This window comes from Passer domesticus, chromosome 21, assembly GCF_036417665.1.
Source record: "Passer domesticus isolate bPasDom1 chromosome 21, bPasDom1.hap1, whole genome shotgun sequence".
Classification (NCBI taxonomy): Eukaryota; Metazoa; Chordata; class Aves; order Passeriformes; family Passeridae; genus Passer; species Passer domesticus.
In genome coordinates, this window is record NC_087494.1 from 3812039 (window position 1) to 3832017 (window position 19979).

The 19979-nt window shown below is 52.5% G+C and overlaps 1 protein-coding gene and 1 long non-coding RNA gene across 2 annotated transcripts; one reads left to right on the forward strand and one right to left on the reverse strand.

Moving 5' to 3' along the window:
• Window positions 1-405: 405 nt before the first annotated feature.
• Window positions 406-16504, forward strand: LOC135284848 (uncharacterized). Its single transcript, XR_010349968.1, has 4 exons — window positions 406-1035; window positions 5538-5626; window positions 13761-13833; window positions 14962-16504. It is a non-coding gene; the product is annotated as an uncharacterized LOC135284848 (long non-coding RNA).
• ACER1 (alkaline ceramidase 1) lies at window positions 9101-18812 on the reverse strand. The gene is made up of 6 exons (XM_064396610.1): window positions 18720-18812; window positions 12370-12484; window positions 11891-12029; window positions 10759-10896; window positions 9928-10065; window positions 9101-9269 (listed from the first exon to the last, which is right to left on the reverse strand). Exons 1-6 carry the CDS (start codon window positions 18810-18812, stop codon window positions 9101-9103), a joined length of 792 nt encoding a protein of 263 aa, XP_064252680.1.
• Window positions 18813-19979: the final 1167 nt, after the last annotated feature.

The window sequence follows — 19979 nt, forward strand, 5'->3', positions numbered from 1 at the left end:
CCCGTGAGCCAAGTGCTCTGTGGTGTTCCCAGGATGAGCAAATCTGCAGCTGGAACCCAGAATTGGTGATGGCTAAGTAAGAAGGGGCAGAATCTTTCTCCCTGTGTGGACCAAGGCTTTGCCACCCAGCACCACATCCTTGTGTGCAGCCTCTGAAAATGTGCTGAACCTGAAGCTGAGGGTGGATTTGGTTCCTCTGGGGGGACCTGGGTGCTGCTCTGGTCTGTGTCTGGCCCAGGGTCACCTCAGGGTGACAGGGAGAAGCTGTGGGTGAGGGCTGCAGCCACGCTGGCTCCTGGTTTGTTAACACTGGGATCCCTGCAGGGAATCCTGTGCTTGTTTCAATCAGCTGTGAACCCCAGCAGTGTTTATTCTTCTGAAAAATGATTTTCTTTTGCCTGGTGTCTGCCTTTCCCTTCTGCAGTTCACACTCCACACTGCAGTGTTCACAGAACATATTTAACACTGGTGGAGTGTAGCAAAAGCCCAGATTGTTAATAACCAAAAACTCTGATTGCCAAGAAGATACTCCTAGCAACTACTAGCTGCATCTGGGAAAAATTACAGACAGCTTGGAAATTCTTTAGTTCCTTATTAATGAAGGACTTTGTAAAAAAACCCAACCCACACTGTAATACAGTTTAGCTTAACTAAGTTCTTTTGTGCCCGAGGAAAATCTAAATTATAGCATGCTATAGCTACTGAAAAACGCAGAAGGATTTAAATGTACAATAACCCTCCGAACCAGAAGGAAGAGGGGAAATTTTCTTAGTAAGTGGGAACACAATGAGAATTTATTTTATTCTTTCTGGGTATTTAGTGCTGGTGAAAAGAGCCAGATGAATAGTCCCAAACATGTCACGTCCCTTGCAGATGCAACATGGGCAGCACAAGCGTCCTCGAACTGCCCCGCCAACGTGACCCAGTTCTGAATGAGCAGCACCAGCTTGCTGGGGGAGAAAGGAGCCTGTCACTATTCAGCCCCTGACCCCTCTGCTCCAGGCTGTTAATGAAGGGGCCTCATTAACACCAAAGGTGAGCTTGGCATTATAATGGGCTGCTGAAGTGACACCCATCAATCCTCCCCGCTGGCTATGGAGGTGAGGCCACCTTCCCCTCGTGCTCTGCACTCAGGGTCAGCTTTGGCCAAGTGATGTAACAGCCTGGTGCTGCCCGAGCTGGCCAGACCTGCCACGGGGAGAATTTCACCAGCTGGATTTGTCCCAGGCTGAATGCAAACTGCTGGCACCAGGACAGCTGGAGAAGACGGGCCCAGGCACCTCATGTGGCCACTGGAGCAAACACAATCGTGGCACAATGGGAGGGAGGGAGATTTCCTGCTGCAATCGGTGTCTGCCCTGCACAGGGCTGCCAAAGTCTTTGAAAGGTGCCCATCTGCATGCTGAGAGAGAGGCCACCTTGTGACTGGCAGGGTAACCTTCAGGCTACTGAAAAATACTAGGTGAGGGGGAAAAATAGCTTGAAAAATAGAAATGACAGAAGGAGATCAGTAGAGAAGTCTAACGAGCACCAAAGAGCCTGTTCTGAGTTGTGTTCTGGGTTGAAGAGCCCAAAAAGTGAGTAGGTGTTGGCTGTGGCTGTGGCTGCCCCATCCCTGGAAGTGTCCAAATCCAGGCTGGACAAACCTGGGATAGTGAAAAGTGTCCCTGCCCATGACAGCGGTGGCACTGGATGGGCTTTCCTTCCAACCCAAAGCATTCCATGATTCTACAAATACCCTGAGACAGAACCTGCCCCAAGGCCCTCCCAGTGCTGGGAGTTTCCTAGGGCTCTAAGGTGGCAGTCCAGTGGCTGCATACTCATGTTTGCCCTGCTTCTGAGCATCCTGAGCTCTTCTCATCTTGTGTGGAGCCTTTTCCTCCTGGCACTGGTGTTTCTGCTATTTCCAACCCCAGTAATTCAGCCTTTGAGAGCCACTGGTGTTTTCCAAGTGCAGTGGATCCCAAGCCTGGTGCTGTGTGATGCTCTCTGCACTCAGAGCACATTGTGAGACAAAACCAGAGCTCCTGGAGCTGTTTTTCAGAGCCTGTGGCATTCCAAGCCTCAGCCTGGAGGAAAGAAGGTTCAGGAGGGACCTTTTGGTTGTCCACAACTCCCTGACAGAACAGTGCAGCCATGTAGGGGTTGGGCTCTGCTCCCAGGAACAAGGGACAGGACAAAAACCAGCCTCAAGTTGGTCCAGGGGAGGTTTAGGTTGGATATTGTGAAAATTTCCTCACAGAAAGGGTTTTAAAGCATTGGAATGGGCTGCCCAGGGCAGTGGTGGAATCACCATTGCTGGAAGTGTTCGAAAGACTTTGGATGTGGCCCCTGGGGACATGGTTTAGGTGGTGGTGCTGCTGGGTTGGTGGCTGGACTCAAGGATCTGAACCATTGGGATTGATTCTGGGATTGTATGAAATTATTAAGAATTTCTGATTTTTTTTAGTGGATTCTGCATCAGCTGCTCCCATAATAGATTCCACTAAACTGTTTTTCTGGAATGGTGTAAAAAGAGCTTTCACCTGTCTGCACAGCAACTGCAGGAGGGGTTGCCACATATGCAAATGTATGCAAATGACCCCTCCTCTACCTGGCTCAGGTACCATACCAGCTCAGATAGTGCCCCACGCTGCAGTGGGGGCTATGCCAACGTGCTGTGACTCAGGGCACTTGGCTGGCACTGCCATGCTGAAATTCAGCCCACTGAAACTTCAGCTTTATCAGTGCCATCGTCACCTGTGAGACAGGAGTGCCCCTGATTGCAGCAAAGCCATTTTTTAGCAGCGTGGCACATCTCAAACACCCTGGAGCTGGATTTTGTTGCATAAAAGCACAGCCAGTGCAGTTTCAAGGGAGTCAGGCTGGAATATAAAGTGACAAACACATGTGACAAACACTGTTTTGACCAACACAGGGAGGATTCAGAGCTGTCACTGTGAAAGCAAAGCTGTAACAAATTCTTTCCCTTTGTTACTCAGCCATCAAATAAGCCAGGTAATACCCTCCCATGAGTGGATCCACTGCACTTGTAAAGTTATAAACCATCAATATTTAAGCTGGATGAAGGACACAATCCATTTGGACCCACTTCACACAGTTTTGGAAGTGCACTCTGCAAACACTGCAGGTGCAGGCTGCTTGGTTTGGGTGCCTGGGCATTTTTATAGGCCAGGAGATCTATTTTAAATCCCTGTGAAATGTGTCACAAAACATCTGACATATGTGGGAAACATATTCCTGCACCGTCTGAGCAGGGTGTGAGGTCGCTGGGGAACAGCTTGAAAACAGCAATCATTTGCATATGGATATAGAGTTATTTATTTGGTGACACCATCCCAGGGGAAGAGGGGCACGGCCCAGGTCTCTGTAGGTCACAGGCAATGTCAGGGGTGTTGAACTTGTGAGGAGTAAAATTATGAGGGCAAATCCAAATGGCTGAAGTGTTTGTGCCTGGAAAATTTTATTTGATCCTCATAAAAATGTTTTGTGGTGTATAAGAGGCAGAAAGAGGAAAATAATGTTCTTTTTGACCCTTTGTTCTGTGATCTTTTAAACACTAAGATTAATAGAATCACAGAATGTCCCAGATTGGAAGAGACTCACAAGGATCATGAGTCCAGCTCCTGACCCTGCACACACCCCAACAATCCCACCCTGTGCATCCCTGAGAGAGTTTGGCTTGGAAGGCACCTTAAAGATCATCTGATTCCAAATCTTAATTGGAATTAATGTATATCTTTGTCTGCCTGTAAGGATGGTAAATGCTATTTAATGTTACATGGGCAAATCGTGAAGCCTGATAGGATGATTCATGGTGAGCAACACATGCAACTTGTTGCCATTTTTGCTCTGTTTCACAGATTTGGGGTTGATTTCACTTGTCAGTGCTCTGGTGGATGTTAATACTTGGCAATATTAGGATAGCAAACAGCAAAATCTCACATATATTAATTCCTGCGTTTTCACACGACAGATCTTCATTGATTAATTTTTAAATTGGTCCCAGAAAGCACTTAGTGAGATATTGAAATTTGCACTTTATTGGCATTGCATGGCACTATTCCTTGCTCCAGCTCAGCAAAATATATTCTTAAGTGTAAGTGCCATTGATATCAATGGAATTATTCATATTCTTAAAATTAAACATATGTTTAAACATTTCAGGGAGCTGAGACAGCTGGTCTCTTGTTGAAGGCCTATCCAAATAAATGCAGCATCTACAGCAGATTGTGAAATTTATAACCCCATGCACAACTTAATGTTGAATATTTCAGCATTTCAGGTAAATCTTTACCTTTTGTTAAATATTGGTGCCAAAGAAGCAAAGTGTGACATTTCAGTACAGTCCAGTTTTATGTCTGACACATCTGTGAAGAACCTTTGCAGGAATAGGGACAGAAACAACTGAATGTTCATAGAAAGGGAACAAAAAAAAAGAAAAAAAAGTGGAGACTGACCCTAATTGAAACCATGTTTCGAGCTGTAATGGGGAGGCACAGAAAAATTAATCCTGCCATTTTAGGTATTTTGATAGCAGCCATTAGTGGAGAGCTGAAGTTATTCAAACCACTTTGCCAGACAGAAGGGAGCTGCTTGTTTTTCTTCTGCCAGCAGCAGTGAGAATGTCTTCCCAAGTGGAACCAAACCACAGGGGTTTATAGAAACAGCTGAAAAGATTATTTGATCTTTTGATTAAAACCTCATTTTTTGGTCAGCTGGTTTATTTTCCCAGGTAATGGCTGTGCTTCTCCTTCCCCACATCTCTGTAATCCCTGGTCAAACCCAGCCCTGGCTGTGGGTGCAGCTCGGACAGAAGGACACAGGCAGGGACCTGGACACCCTGCAAAAACAGTGACAGAGCTTTCCCTGGAATATAGTGACAATATTCCCTGTCAGCTAGTCAGCACCTGATAGCTTCTACCTGTCCAGAACAGCCAGCAGTAACTCTGAAATCCTGGTGTTTATGTTTCATTTTGTCTTCTAAGAAAAGTGGACAGCAAAGATGTAGGAAAAACAGTGAGAAAGAAAAAAAAAGGGAGTATATTTCCCAGCAGTTGTGAAGTGGGAGGGACAGGACTGCCAGACCCCAAGCTGGAAATCCTGTGTCAAACCTCCAAAGTTACACTGAGAGTTGAAAGGACAAGACTTTAAAAAGTAATAATTCTTGGAGCTTATCTCTTTCCTTCCTGGGTTTCACCGCCCTTTGTGTTCGTGGTTTCAAACTTTTGACTGCAGACGTGGGAGATTAAAACCAAACATAAAACCAATGCTGGTTTCACCTGACTCTAAGTCAATCCTGAAGATTGCCAGGCTGGCACTAAAATCCCAGGACTTTGTGACATCCACTCCCTGTTTCAAAACCCTGTCCTTTCTCTCTGAGACACTTTACAAATAAAGATCTTTTCCAAAAGGCATAAGCGACACTCCAGTGAAGCAATTTCTTTTCCTGGCACTGTTAAGGGCAGGGACTGAGTTATTATTAATTACTTTTGCATTATTTATGCAGGTCCTTGAATGTGCAATATCTTTTACAGATAAATCACTCTGCCTTGAAAAGTTTCCAGTCTGCCAGCCAAATCCTGGGAATCTGAAACAGCGGGAGGCAACTGGTGCAGCAGAACAGGTAAATGTTAATCCTTGATGCTGCAGGACTGGTGCCTTATCAACGTTTTTCTTTCATTTGTTTTGCAATTGCACCAAATAGACTCAACTGATGCTGTTGTTTCCCAACCTCTTTTATCTGGCATCAGCTGACAGGAGCAGCCTCCATCCTCTTTCTCATTCCTGCTCCTTCTCTTGCCTCTCTTTTTTGTGTTTTATGCAGCCACATGGAGAACCAAAGCAGGGACATGATGTGGCAAAATTAAGGAGAGGTTTCTTTTTGGCCAGTCCCAGCCCGGGCCCCTGAGCACGGGGCTTTGAGGGTCCTCCTGTCCTGTGCTCAGCTGGTGTCACACCCATCACACCTACATGGCCCGGGGCACAGGGAGCCCTCACAACTCCCCAGGGTGTCGAGAAGGGCTCACTGCAGCCTCTCATCCCCTGAGCAGTTCCCCACTCACTGTTCTGGCCATCCCTTCGTCCCCCTGACAGCTTTTAGGGGTTTGGCAGCTCTGCCCCACAGAGCAGCCGTGGCTCCCTGGCAGGAAGGACAGAGCATCCGCAGCAGCTCGGGGCATTTTGGAGGTGCAAACCCAGCCTCGGACAACCCTGGGCAGCCCTGGGGATGCCCAGACCACCGTCACAGGATGGTTTTGGGGCTGCTTTGCTTTCTCAGGCTGCAGCTCTGCTCGAAGCAGGAGGCCCAGCCTCGGGCACTGCCGCCCTTTTAAAGCTGCTTTGTGGGTTTCTTTTCTTTTCTCTCTCTCTCTTTTTTTTTTTTTTTTTTCCTTCCCGCAGGTTCCCAGGGCTGGGGATTCAGCTTCTGGCCTCATCCAGAAATCCCCGAGGGTTTCAGATCCCCACGAGGCCTCTCAATGTCTTGATCTGCTTGAATAGGCATTTTTAACGCGGCCCCGGCTGTCATCGGGGCCTGTTACAGTCACTCAACTGCAGCAACATTGTTCTCCCGGCAGCAGCGCCGGGGACACCTCCCTTATTTCCATACTGCACGGGGGGATTTGGCCACTGGGCCGAGCATCCCACCGGGGCTCGGTGGCCGGAGGTGGCCAATTAGCCCCGCTCGCCCCCGGCCCAGCCCTTCATCCCCCCGGCCGCTCCCAGCACCTCCAGCCGCGGGGCTGCTGGCGCCTGTCCATCTCGGCGGCTCCTGCCGGAGGTGAAGGTGACCCCCTTTTCCTGTGCCAGGGGCTCCCTGGCAACGCCGCCTTTTCTTTGGAAGCGGCCTCCTCCACCCCCTGACGGGGCTCGGGGCTGTGAAAGCCCCGCTGCACTTTTGAACTTGCTGCCGGCGCGTTCAGTGGCTGCGCGGGGCAGCGGCGGCGGCGGGGCCGGGCCCAGCGGGGACCCGGTGCAATTGCCCAGAAGTTATTAATAGGCTGGGGAAGAATGTGATGGGCCGGGGAAAGGGTGAGGAGGGGGGAGAGCGGCAGGGAGGGTCAGCGAAAGGGAGACGGGGTGATGAGGGGAGAGGTGGGAGTGGTGGCACGCAGGGGAGACAAAGAGGCAAAGAGCGGGATGGGCACCAGGACGGGCAGAGAGGGCATGGCCAGGCTGGAGATGCGAGTTCCCAGTGCCCTGCACCTTGTGCAGGTGTCTGAGGGGTGGCCGTGCTGCAGGAGAGGTGTCTGACCCCAGTGCTGGGGGTGGAGAGAACAGAGGGACCAGGCCTGGGAGTCCAGTCCGTGGCAAGGCATTCCTCTCCCAGGAAGAAATATTGCTCGGGGTTCATGAGCCAAATTTGCCATCTAGTGGCCCTGGGGACCATTGCAGAGGGAGCCACGAGGCAGCCGCGGCCGTGGGAGAAGGCACTGCCCGTCACCTTCTCCTCAGAGATAAAATCCAGAGTGCTTCTGCTGTTGATTTACTCACCAGGGCCCAAAATGGTCCCTGGAGTGACATTACCTTGGTGTGGCTGCGTTGCAGTGAGCCAGCCTCGGGTACCTGCCAGCCTTGGTGTTTCCCAGTGACAGTCCCTGAGGCTGGGCCAGGACCCAAACCCACCACAAGGCTCAGCTTGCCACTGTGAGCAGCAAGGTTTAGGGACAGGAAAGTGTCCCATGGCTGTGAGAGCAACAACAGGGACAACCTGCAAAGCACAGCCGTGTCTTTCTCTAAGGGCTCTACATCTCTTTGTTCCTGCAAAGTTAATGTCATTTTTATCTAATGTCATAGAATCAAAGAATCCCAGGATATCCTGAGCTGGGAGGGACCCTCAGGGACCCTCAGCCCAGCCCCTGTCCCTGCACAGCCACCCCAACAGCCCCACCCTGAGCAGCCCTGAGAGCTCCTGGAGCTCTGGCAGCCTTGGGGCCGGGACCATTCCCTGGGCAGCCTGGGCAGTGCCAGCACCCTCGGGGCCAAGAGCCTTGCCCTGAGCTCCATGCCAAGCCCTGCCACAGCTCCAGCCCTTGGTGGGCTCCTGGCCCTGGCCCAGAGCAGAGCTCAGCCCCTGCCCCTCTGCCTCCCCTGGGCAGGAGCTGCAGCCCCCAGGAGCCTCCCCTCAGTCTCCTGTGCTCCAGCTGAACGAGCCAAGGCCCTCAGCCGCTCCTCAGAGCCTTCCCCAGCTCCGTGTCCCTCCTCTGGGCAATCTCCAACAGCTTTGGATCCTTCTGATCTCGTGGTGCCCAAAGTGCCCCAGCCCTGGAGGTGAGGCTGCCCCAGTGAAGGGCAGAGTGGGACAATCCTCTCCTTCAGCCAGCTTTGACCATCCTGGCTTCTTGCCTCATCCTGCCCCCTGACAGCCCTTCCAGAAAGCAGAGGAGTCTCCAAGTTACCTTTGTGGCCTTTGCAAACTCAGAGCTGGGGAGGAACAAGGGGCACTGATGTTTGAGGAAGGGGAAGAGCCTGGGGCAGGGCACCCCAGGACTTGGGCCAGCAGAGCCTCCTTTGGGCTCTCACCCAGAATTTCTCTTTAAAAACAGCTCTCCCGGGGTCAGAAAGAGCTTTGGTCACCCTGTCTATGGGAGTGACTGGCAGATAAGAGGATGTGGTGCATTCAGAGGAAAAAAAAGGGCTTCAGTATAAGTCAGTGTCCACAGCTTTAATGCACAGCTGTCCTGAGTAAAACCACATACATCAATAAATAGAGTTAATAATAATAATAATTAGAGCAGCCCCAACAAACCCAGCTGTCACCAGTTTGGCTTTGGTGTTCTCCACTGTGCCCTTGTCAGCAAGGGGTGCTGGTGCTTGACTAACACAGAGGACACAGAAGCAGCACCGTGTCCCTGCCCCTCTCATGGGGCTCTGCTGGAGGAAATCTCCAGCTCCCTGAACACCAGTCTGGGCAGAGCCTTCCGAGGCACCTGTGGGCTCCCACCTTGCTTCATGCCCAGCATCACGAGGCCTCAGCTGCTCCCTGCCCCTTCCACTGCCACGCTGCCCCTGCCTGAGGAACAGGAGGAACACAACCGAGATGTTCCCTGTGTGAGCATCACACACCCAGTGCCCCAGGGAGGCCTGGGGGCACCCAGCTCTAGCACTGCTTGTGGGGCTCCTCCAGGGTGACGTAGGGCACCACGACAGGCCACGAGTCGCTGGGCCAGTACTCCAGCTTTGGCTTGAACGAGGGCATCTCGTAGCTGACGTCGAAGTAGATGACCAGCGGGCAGCAGTACAGCAGGGACAAGGCGATCAGCACGTGCCTGCCAAGGAAACCAAAAATGTGTGTTGGACAGAGGGTCATGGCATGGTCACCCTGAGGCTGCAGCCCCCAAAGGTCCCACGAGGGCTGCAGGGAGTGTGTGTCCTGCAGGGTTTGTGCCTAAAGGAAAATCCTGGCAGAGCTCTGTGAGCTGGGCTGGGGACAATTCCTGGTGCAGCGGGGCTGGGGTGGCACAGGGGACTCATTCCAACCATTCCCCATTTCCTGGCTGCATTGTCTGTCCCAGCAGTCCCAGTGCTTTGTGGGATGGATCTGAGTGTGCAGCACTTGCAGCCCCACCTGGGCAGGCCCTGAAATGTCAGGTCCAAACAAAGCCCTGCCTTTCAGTTTGGCTGCTAAAAGAACCCCTAGGACGTTGTACTTCACACAGCAGCCCGGGAGCAGCCACAGCCCTTTGAGAGCCCACCTGGAGGGACTTCTGGAACTGTTTCACTTGCAAAACAGTGCTTGGCTGGTGTGGAGGAGGAGAGGGGCATTAAACAGTGGTTAGGGCTGAATCCTTGGGCTGAGTGAGGAAGTGACAGGAAAGGGGGAGAGGGTGGGGAAGTGATGCAGCTGAGTGTCTCACCTCAGCTATTTCTCTGCTGTGGACTTTTCAGCCCAGGAAATGTTTGGGCTGGGGTTCCTGGAGTCCTTACCAGAAGCTGTGGAAGTAGGGGAAGTTGATGGCCTGCCAGAGCCAGCAGAGCCAGCGGTCACTGATCCAGCTGGTGATGGCCAGTGCCCACCACATCACCATGACCGCGGCCATCCGGTGAACACGCTTGTCATTGCACCTGGAACACACAGCAAGGGACAGGGAGCAGAGTAATCGTGTTGGGAGGAAAGGGAGTTGTAAAGAGGGCTGGTTCCTGCCTGCACATGCAGCAGTGCAAACCCCAGCAAGCTCCTTCTGGAGAGTATTCCTCAGAATTCCACAGGAACTGGAGAAGTGTGGCTCTGGGGAGAGGATTTCTGACTTTTTGGGTGTGAGGATGATGCTGGGAGATGCCAAAGCACTGCTGTCTTTCTCTCCAGACCCTGGTGGGTTCTCCCAGCCCCACACTAGTTCCCAAATGCCCCACAAAGGGGAAGGAGCTGCAGAGATGGCAGCCAAGGAGGAGAATCATGGACTCATAGAACTGTAAAGGTTGGAAAAGACCTCTAAGATCATCATGTCCAACTGTTAACTCAGTACCACCACCAGCATGTTCAGCACAAAACCCTGTTCTCAAATGCCACATCCACAGGGTTTTTGAAAACTTCCAGGGATGGTAACTCCACCACTGTCCCATGGGTTGTCCCCATTCTACATGACCACCAGGGCCAGGTGCCCTTCTTGTACCCCACTGCCCACCGGGCTTCTGCCTGGTCCCTCCCAAGTACATGTGGCTGGTGAAGACTTGGGCTCAGTTCACTGTTGAGGGCAGAGTCACTGCCCAGCAGGAGCACAGCTGGACCTGCAGGTCACCCCTGAGCCCCCTCCTTACTTCTTGAGCTCCTTCCAGGTCAGGTACAGCAGGTGGAAGGCGATGCAGTTGAGCGCGTAGGCATTGAGGGTGGGCTTGACAAAAGACATCAGGGTGCTGATCACGGTGGTGATACCAGTCAGCCAGAAGAAATGCCTCCTGAGGGGAATTGGGAGAGAGTGTCAGTGCCCCCAGGGCTCACAGGAGGGGAGGGTAAGGATGGGAAAGGTCCTGAGAGGGGCAAAGCTTCTCCAGCACCTCCCTTCTGTTTGTGTGTGGCTGCCCTCCGTGTCTGTGGGTCCTGCAGGAAGGCTGAGGTAGCAGCCCCCAGTGGGTGTGTGACAGACCTGGAGCACAGCCCAGGAGGCAGCTCCTGCACTTTCCTGGTGGTGCCAGGGATGAGGCACAGGCAGGGAGCTCTGCGCAGGGAAGGGCTGCCAGGCAGGACTGTGCAAACACCGGTTTGGGCTCCCTGAGCAACAATAGGGCTCAGAGGGGCCTTTCACATGCAAATCCCTTCCCAAGTCCCTTGCTCTCCCCCAGCTGTGTCTCCTCTGTGAACTCCTGGTGACCTCCTGTTCAGCATGGGAAGAGCAGGTCTTTGCAAGGAGCTGGGCTGGCTCAGAGGGCTCCACTCAGGAGGGGACACCCTCTGAGTAAAGCCCTGCTGGGTCCCCGTTTCTGCTGGTCCATGCCCTCCCAGTGGCCCCATCCTTTCTGCTGGGCTCCTGCAGCCCAGCCAGCCCTCCTTGAAATGAGGGGTGTAACCATCTTGTCCTATGGGAAACCTCCTCAGCCTTGAGGGAAAGCTCTCTGTGGATGATAGAGGATGTCTGGAACAGATTGACAGCCTGAGTAATTGAATGTTAATGTTCAGGAACGTTTCATTTCCTAATTAATTTTGAAATTCTCTATGCAAAGTTTCCTTTGCAGTGACATAACACAAACAGCTCCAACTGAGAGGAGCCTGGCACAGGAGGATTTTGACTTTTCCTGTGTCAGCACCAAAAGAAGGAGGGCCTGGTCCTAAAGCCCTTCAGTGACCTCAGAGCTGACCCCTTGTAGGGGAACTGGGAGATCTGTGGGTCACTACAGCTCAGTGTCAGTGTCCCATCCCTCCCCTCAGAGCCTGACCATGTCCCTCTGCTCATACCTGGTCTTGATGCACTTGGGGAAGTAAGCCTGTGGGTACCAGAAGGAATAAGCCACAGCCAGTGTCCAGAGGATGGAGAGCTCATCCAAGAGCTGTCCCACGTAGCTCAGGGTCATGTGGAAGTACATGGAGAAGAGACCTGCAAGGAGCAAGAGCACCTTGAGATGACAAAGCTCCCACCAGCCCTAGGAGGTTCTTGGGGGCTGTTCCTGAAGATCCACCACTCCTGAACATCAGGGTGTGGATTTTGGTATTTGAGGGGCCTGGACTGAGTCTGTCCAGTCACACCATGGGGATTACAGGGCTGGAAGCTGCATATCCACAGCTGGCAGGATCCATGGGCTGCAGGCTTCAAACACACCAGGCTGCTTGGTTGCCCACCCGAGTTTTCCCTGTGCTTTGGCCACTGAGACCCTCCAAAGGTCTCATGTTGGGTAGTGTGGCAACCTGTCTGGTTTTCCCACAACGCTGGCACCCACCTACGAGGAGGAGCAGCCCTGAGACAAAGTAGAGGGGCACAGCCTTCTTCTGGCAGTACTGCCTGTTGAGGTACAGCAGCGCAGGAGACAGCACAAAGAAGCTCACATTGCTGATCTGGAAAACAAGAGGCACACTCAGCTCCTGGGCAAGCCCCATCCCACCACGTGCCTGAGTATCTCCGTGTGTGAGGAGGATCCTGATCTCCAGCAGGAAGCAGGGGCTGTTCTTGGCACAGGGAGAGGGCAGAGGTGTTTCTCCAGAAGCCAGGCTGGAACTGGAAGGGCTGCCCTTGCTGTGGCAGCCAGCAGTGGCTGCAGACACCTCTGTCCTCCCTCTGGGGCCAGCAAGCCCAGGGTGAGCTGCTGGGTCCCGTTTGGGTGATGCTGGTTGGTGTCTCCAACACCTCTGTTTGCAGCCACATCCCTCTCATGTCAACCCAGACTCTCCTGGAGCTGCCTGGATGGCTCCTGACCCTTCCAGCCAGCAGTGATTCCCCTGTGAGGGGTTGGAGGGGTGTGAGGAGCTCAGCCAGCACAGCAAGGCACGGTCAGCAGAACATCCTGACCTGGGAGTGGGTGTGGTGGAGAGCAGCAGGATGAGAAGGACGTCAGTAGGTGGGAGCAGGCAGGACTGAGGTGACATCCTGTGGTGTCAGGTGTGAAGCCACCTGGCCTGGGGAGGGGAGCTGTTCTGGACACTGGTAATTACATGAGGTCATAAACCTCCTCTAAACACAGCTGGCAAATGGACACAGAGGAATTATTCTGCTCTGGTTTCCAACTCTGCAAAATTCCTTCTTTGAGGGACTTTGATTTGTCTGGGGAGGAGGGGATGGTGCTGGGGAAGAGGGGATGGTGCTGGGGAAGAGGGGATGGTGCTGGGGAAGAGGGGATGGTGCTGGGGAGGGTGCTGGGGAGGCAGGGATGGTGCTGAGGATGGTGGGATGGTGCTGGGGAGGAGGGGATGGTGCTGGGGCTCTTACTGGACTGGCTGAAGGTGCCAGTGCTTCAGACAGAGGAGATGCTGATGGGCAAAATAAAGGAACTGGGCAGGAGCAGTGAGTGCCCAAAGCCTGGATCTGTCTGCTGGGCCAGGCCTGCTCCACTCTGTAGCATAGGGGAGGGAAATCTGAACTAATTTAATTACCATCTGTGGGTTCCTACCTTGCCTTTTTCACCTGACTTTGCAAGCTCAGGGAGGGGATATCACTGGGAAGCACGGCCTCCCCAGTGAAAATGGTTCTTGCTTATGAAAGGTTGGGATTGTGGTGCTGCATTTACCTGCCAGACAGCTCTTTGGGGCTCTGGAGCCATCTGCTGAAGTGCCATTTGGCAGAGGACCAGGGTGACTTTTATCTCAGCCTGACAATCCTTTTCCTTTCATCTTCCAGCTCCATGCTGACCCAGACCCCACCCCTGGAATTTGGCATCCACAGCTGGAGTCTCCCCCTCCAGCAGTACCAGGTAAACTGCAAAATCGGTGCTGGGATCCCCTGGGATCCCAGTTTATGGTAACAGGGCTGCAAATCACTGGGATGTTGTCGTTTCTCTGGAACACACCCTCTCCTATTCCAGAGGGAAACACAATTCATGCCTAATGTGAAGTCTCTATTCCCTTAAACACCGGAGATTCATCTTGATTTTCACTAAGGCTTCCATGAGACAAGTTGATGCTCCCATTAGCAGCAGTTCTCTGGCTGAATGTATTTGTTTTCCATAGGTGCTTAGAGCCAAATCCAGGCCAATTCCCATTCCAGCCATGAAAAGAGAAGTGCTGCTCCCACTTGCACCCTCGAGGTCAAATTGTTCAGAAACGACTGAGAAATCAAACCATGTGTTCAAGCAACAGCCGCCCTTCAAACATTTCTTTTCCCTTGAAATGATTAAAGAGGCTTTTGGAAGGCGAGCAGGGATAGCAAGGAGAGGGAAAACGCTTGGGGAAAAGGCAGGAGAGTGCAAGTGCCAGCACGCACATCGGTGAGGAAACGCGGGAGAGGAGAGCCTGCATCCCTGAGCACCGGGCATTGCAACAGCGCCATTAATTACATGATAGCTGTGTTATCACTTCATTAACTCGGGACGAGATGTGCAAGATCAGATAGCAGAGGGGAGGGATAACCGGGGGAGCCGTGCCAATAGGGTCAGGAAGATAAACGGGATTCCTTGCAGAGCAGCCAAGCTGGGGGTTCAGGGGACAGCTCCCACCCCCGTGGGGAACACGAGCTTTTCATCACTCTGATTTGTAAATGCTGACTTTCTGTCTTCCCTCTTGGATGTGGCAAGCTCCATCTCAGATGTGCTCAGGAGGGTTTTGCTCCCAGGACAGCCATTAGAAGTTTTTCTGCAGTTTCTGCTCAGGCTGGGACACTCTAACACAGCTTCTGTTTCAGCCTCTCTGCTCACACTGGCCAGGAGGCAGCAGCTCCCTCTGCCAGGGATGTCAGGGAGATAAGGGAGTGCTTTTGGAGCCAGGATGTGATAGGACATGTGAGAGTCCCCCTGCCTGAGCTCCCTGCCTGCCCCACTCCCCAATAAATGTGAGTTATTGCTCTGGGTGCCTCAGCTGAGCCCAACTATTGCTTCTTTTCCTAGGAGAGAAGCAAGGCTGGGATCAGCAACATGGCTCAAACCCTGGTGCACGAATATGATCATTGGGAAGAGCCCAACTTCTGCAACTCCAGCCTGAGACAGAGGGACAGAACCTTCACCTGTGACAGGTGAGATCAGCCTCTGACATGGATTGAGGCAGGAGGTGCTGGTTTAAGCACAGCAGCAGTGCAATGGCAGCAGAGGCAGCTCCTCCCTCACAGAATTCACAGAATTCACAGAATGAATGCTGCAGCCATGCCCTTTCTGCAGTGGAAGGAGGTTCCTGCAGGGAGTTCATTCTCACTCACAGTGAAGCAGCTTTGGCTGACAGAGGAGCCCACAGGGCCAGAGACAGAAATGAACACCTCCGAGGCTCTCCAGACCTGTGCAGCAAGTTCCTAAATCCAGGTCTGTGTTGTAGGGGATGAGGCTGCAGGTGCTGACATCACAATGCTGCTGCTTTGGGGTAGAAAGCAGCAGTTTGGGCAGTGCTTGCAGCATCCTGGGCACAACTTTCTGGGCAGGCAAGAGAGCCATGGGATTAGTGAGAATGTGAGAGGGCCAGGACACCCACACACCCACTGAGCCCTCCTCTGCTAGATCTGCACCCTTTATTTCGCCACCCAATGGAGCTGCACACTCTGGGTGTGAGCAGCACCAGAGCTGCTGCAAAGAGACACTGCTGAGGATGTAGGTGTCATTATCAGCATCTTGGATCAGTCATTTCAGCAAAGAAACGAGGCTAGAAAGACAAACCCCTGACTGATGGCCCTCCTGGAGCACAGTTCTGCTCTCCCCCAGCAGCCAGAAGACAATAAATTTCTGGGTCACTGAGTCACTATAAATAGAGCTTTGTTGCTGCACTGCATCCAGCCATGAGCCACCATGTATTATTAGGTACTTAAAGGTACTGTTTACATTCTTTTCTCATACCCCTGGTGCTTATTTCCAATAAAAAGCATCCAAGCCAAGCAGGCCTGAGAGAGTGTGGCTGGCACAGAGCAATCCCCAGCAGCACATTTGCTGCTGCTGGCACAGAGCAGCTCTGCTCCAGCCCCAGGCAGGGCTGGGAGGAAGACGTTGAAGAGGATTCTCTGTGAGGAAACCCTGCTGATTTAGTGATCCAGGAGGCTTGGGTAGGAGCTGGCTGGGTTCCCAGCTAGGCTAAAACTGCAGAAAATTGACACTGAGGTAAATATTGGTATAATTAATTCAGGGCAATCATGCTTGCTGCAGAGAGGCAGCAACCTGAATGTAGGGAACAAATGAATGGGGAGGAGAAGAGAAGATGCAGCCTGTTAGGATCACACCTGGGATAGTGCCCTGAGCCCCAGCTGCATCTGCAGGATGCAGCCAGCAGGGATAGCTACAGATCTCAGCCTGCTCAGATTTCTATAATCCCTTCTTTAGGGCACATCACAAGGAACCTGGTTCTGGGGGGGATCCCAGAGCAGGAGTGGGGATCCCTGTGCTGCTGCAGGGGTGAGACCCAGGCAGTGCCAGCCAAGAATGGGATGTAGGCAGTGCCAAACAGGTTGTGCTGGCTGAAGGAGGGACCCAGGCAGTGCCAGCCAGGCTGTGCTGCTGAGGAAGGGGTGATGCCCATGCCAGTGATGTTCCTGCCCACATTTGGTGACAAGGTCTGGCCCTGAGCACGGCACAGCCTTGGGGCTGTTGTCAGATGCTCAGATAATGGCAGATTTTAGGAGGGTTTGCTCCTCTGCCACCCTTTGTGTGGGCAGGAGGTCACCAGGCAGCCTAAGGCAGGCAGCTGACATGGCAGGGTTAGATTCCTGCTGCTCAGGAGTCACATCCTAAGACAGGATTGTTTTCCTCCCTTCCTGCACAGGCACTCTGCTGATCTCCTGAGCCTGGCAAAATGACATCAGTGCAGGGACCATAAAAAGCTCTTTCTCTGCTGAGGAAGAGGTGCACAGTGTCATACAGAGGAGAAAAAGGGCAAGTCCAACTGCTGAGAAAAATTCCTGTAGGGTTTGCTGGTCCCTATCCCTCTGTCCCTCAGTGTCACACTCCTTTTTATCTGCATTGGATGGGTTTTCCTCACTGTGCCTGAGTCCCACACAGTGAGAATTCATCCCAACAAGCCCAGAGTTGTGGAATGGAAACCTGGGAGGTTGCTGTGGCTAGCAGGGGTCTCCCTCAAGGACTGGACACCTGGGTGAGATTTTCAGGAGTAGTCACAGAATTTAGAAATCTGTGCCACAAAATGACCCAGGCAGCTGAGAGTTAATGTTTTATGGGAATTAGAGGGCCTACAAGAATTAGTCATGCATCTGGCCACACCAGTTGGTGTCCAGCAGAGGAGTCAGACACTGAAGTGCTTTTGAAGAGCTCCTGAGATAGCTGTTGGTGTGATAAGGACTCTGAGCCACTTTGAAAGTCTGGTGTCAATGGTGTCTCAGCTCCAAAGACCTGTTTAAAAAATGCTGCCTTATGCATCAAACTAGGACATGAGGCAAATTTATCTCCTGGAAGGAAGGAATTCACACCAAAACCAAAACCTCCACTTTCAGGCTTCATGCTCTTGGTAGCAATCAGCCCCTCTCCAGTGTTATCAGCCACTCTCTCAAAGCCAGAGGCTTTGGGCACTTCCAGCTGCATTTAGAATGGCTTGGGTTGGGAGGGACCTTAAAGATATCTCCTTCCACCCCTTGCCATGTGCAGGGATATGTTCCACTCACACAGGTTGCTCCAAGCCCTGAAATCTGAGATGCTGATGTGAGTATTGAGTGATTTCTGCATCTCCTTGCTCATCAGGCCCTGCTCTGCACCTCTGAGCCCATGCAGCAGTAAACAGCAAACAGCACAAAACACCCAGCTGGGTGCCACAGGGAAGCAGGATTTGGTCTGGACTGGCAGATCTTTCTTTGTTGAGTGCCTCAAAGGGCAGTGAGTACACACAGCCCCCTCCTCAGACCCTGACAGGGCAATTGGAGCCTGCAGGATTCAGGCTGGGGAATTATCGTTATTACAGGTAATTTATTAAAAACAGGAAATGCTTTAAAAAAAGAGGAAGAGCCATTTCCATGAGAACAAGATCTTCTAGGGTTAGACAGCAATTGCCAAAAGTTGTAAACAAGGCCTGTGGAAGGCTGTAAATCTGCATGCCTCACACCCCTGAGAGCCTTTAATTGCTCTGAGGGAGCAGGACATGCTCGGAGAGGCTGCTTATCTCCCAGCCCTCTGCAGGCAGATCTGGATGCTCCAGCCAAGGCACTGGCACTGGATGCAGCCTGGGTGATAAAGGATCACAGGAGGTGAAACTGGCTCATGCTCCAGCTTCCCTCTGTGCTGAGTTCCGTGTTCCCAACCTGCCTGACACGGTTCATGGAAGTGCTGCCTCTCATTTTGCCACTCCTGTACGTTTAGCTGGAATATATGAGCCCTGTGTGGGACTTACCCCAGTTGGCAGCAGAGCTGCAGGACTGGTATAACAGGATCTCACAGATCTGGGCTGTGAAGGAGCTCTGCCAGAGTTTTCTCACTGGGAATCAACCCCACAGACACAACACAGAAATGCCCCTGACCCCAGCACGTTTTGGGGAGCGACCATTGCAAGCAACAAAAGTCCCATGATTTACCTGAAGCTCAGAAAACGCTCCCCATACCAGCACCCTCCAGCACCAGAAAGTTCAAAGGAGCGAGGAGGAGGAAAGAAAACAGGGATGTCCCATCCTGTCTGGATCCCAAGAGCAGCTCCTGGTGCCTGGAGCCGGCCCCAGCCTCCCTCAGCCACTCACGGTGTTGTAGTACTCGGCAATCACCGCCGAGCGCTCGAAGTTGCTCTCACACCAATCCACCTCGGCACTCTGGTAGGAAAATATGCTCGGCATCCTCAGCACCCTGGGAAGAAGGAGAGGAGCAGGTCAGTGGTGGGCACAGGGGAGGAGAGGGCTGCACACCCAAAGGGGACCCCGCTCCTCACACGTGTGGCACCAGCCAGCCCAGCCCAGCGCCTTACCCAGCTATCAAGGGCTCATCCTCTTCCCAACACACATCCTACTGCTCAATAGTTCCTCTCTCCCCTCGATGCAGGAGTTGCAGATTGCCCCAGAAAATGCTCTTGGACTCTGAGGATGTCACCAATCCATGGCATTAACATCTCTCGTCAGGTGCCGTTGCTGCCACACGACGCTTCCCCATTTCAGCCCAGTCCTGGTCACCTCATCTTCTCCCTTCTCCTCACTTTCTTTATGACTCAGACCTTCCTGCCAGGAAGACTTCCCTGTGCTCTGTGAGTTACCTCTGGGGAGTGGACAGCCCTGCAGAGGTTGGTGCTCATTGGCTCTGTTCTCCACCGTCGTTGCTCAGCATCTTCCCAAGGGCTGGAACTCGGCCTGGAGCACCAGCACAGACCCTGGGCATTACTGGAGTCCTGGGGCACTGGGAGCACTGGGAGGTGCCTCTTTCCTCTGAATTGGGTTTCACTCGGGGTGCACTCCCAGGCAATCTCCACCCTGGTTCACCAGTGAAAGGGATCCGAGTTTGACACCTCCAGCAGGTTCTCCACTGCCAGACCCAGCCTCTGGTAGCACTGCAGCCACAAATGGGACTCCAAACAAAAACAAAGCCTAACCTCCTGCCTTTTTTTTCGCCCATGTTAAAGACTTTCCTGTCCTCATTGTTTCTCAGCACTCTTTCATTAATTTGAAAAAGCAGTTCTGATCTGATTTTGATCAGAAGTTTCCTATTTGCTATATATTTTTCAGATCCTTGAGACTTTAGAGCTGTTATTGAAGACAGGTGCCAACCTTAGAGGCATCTGGAAGCACCACCAAACCCATGGTAGCTGCATTTTTGGTACAAAACAGAGACAGGGATTCCCTGGAGCTGAGCAGTTCAGTCCCTGGATGTGGTGTGGGACTAACCCAGCCAGCTGTGCTGCTCCAGCCCTGCAGAGTGAGCAGGTTTGGGGTGACACCAGGCAGGTGACACTGCCTTGGTGGCATCTCTGAGCTCCCGACACACTGGTGGCAAACAGCTTTTCTTTGCAAACATTT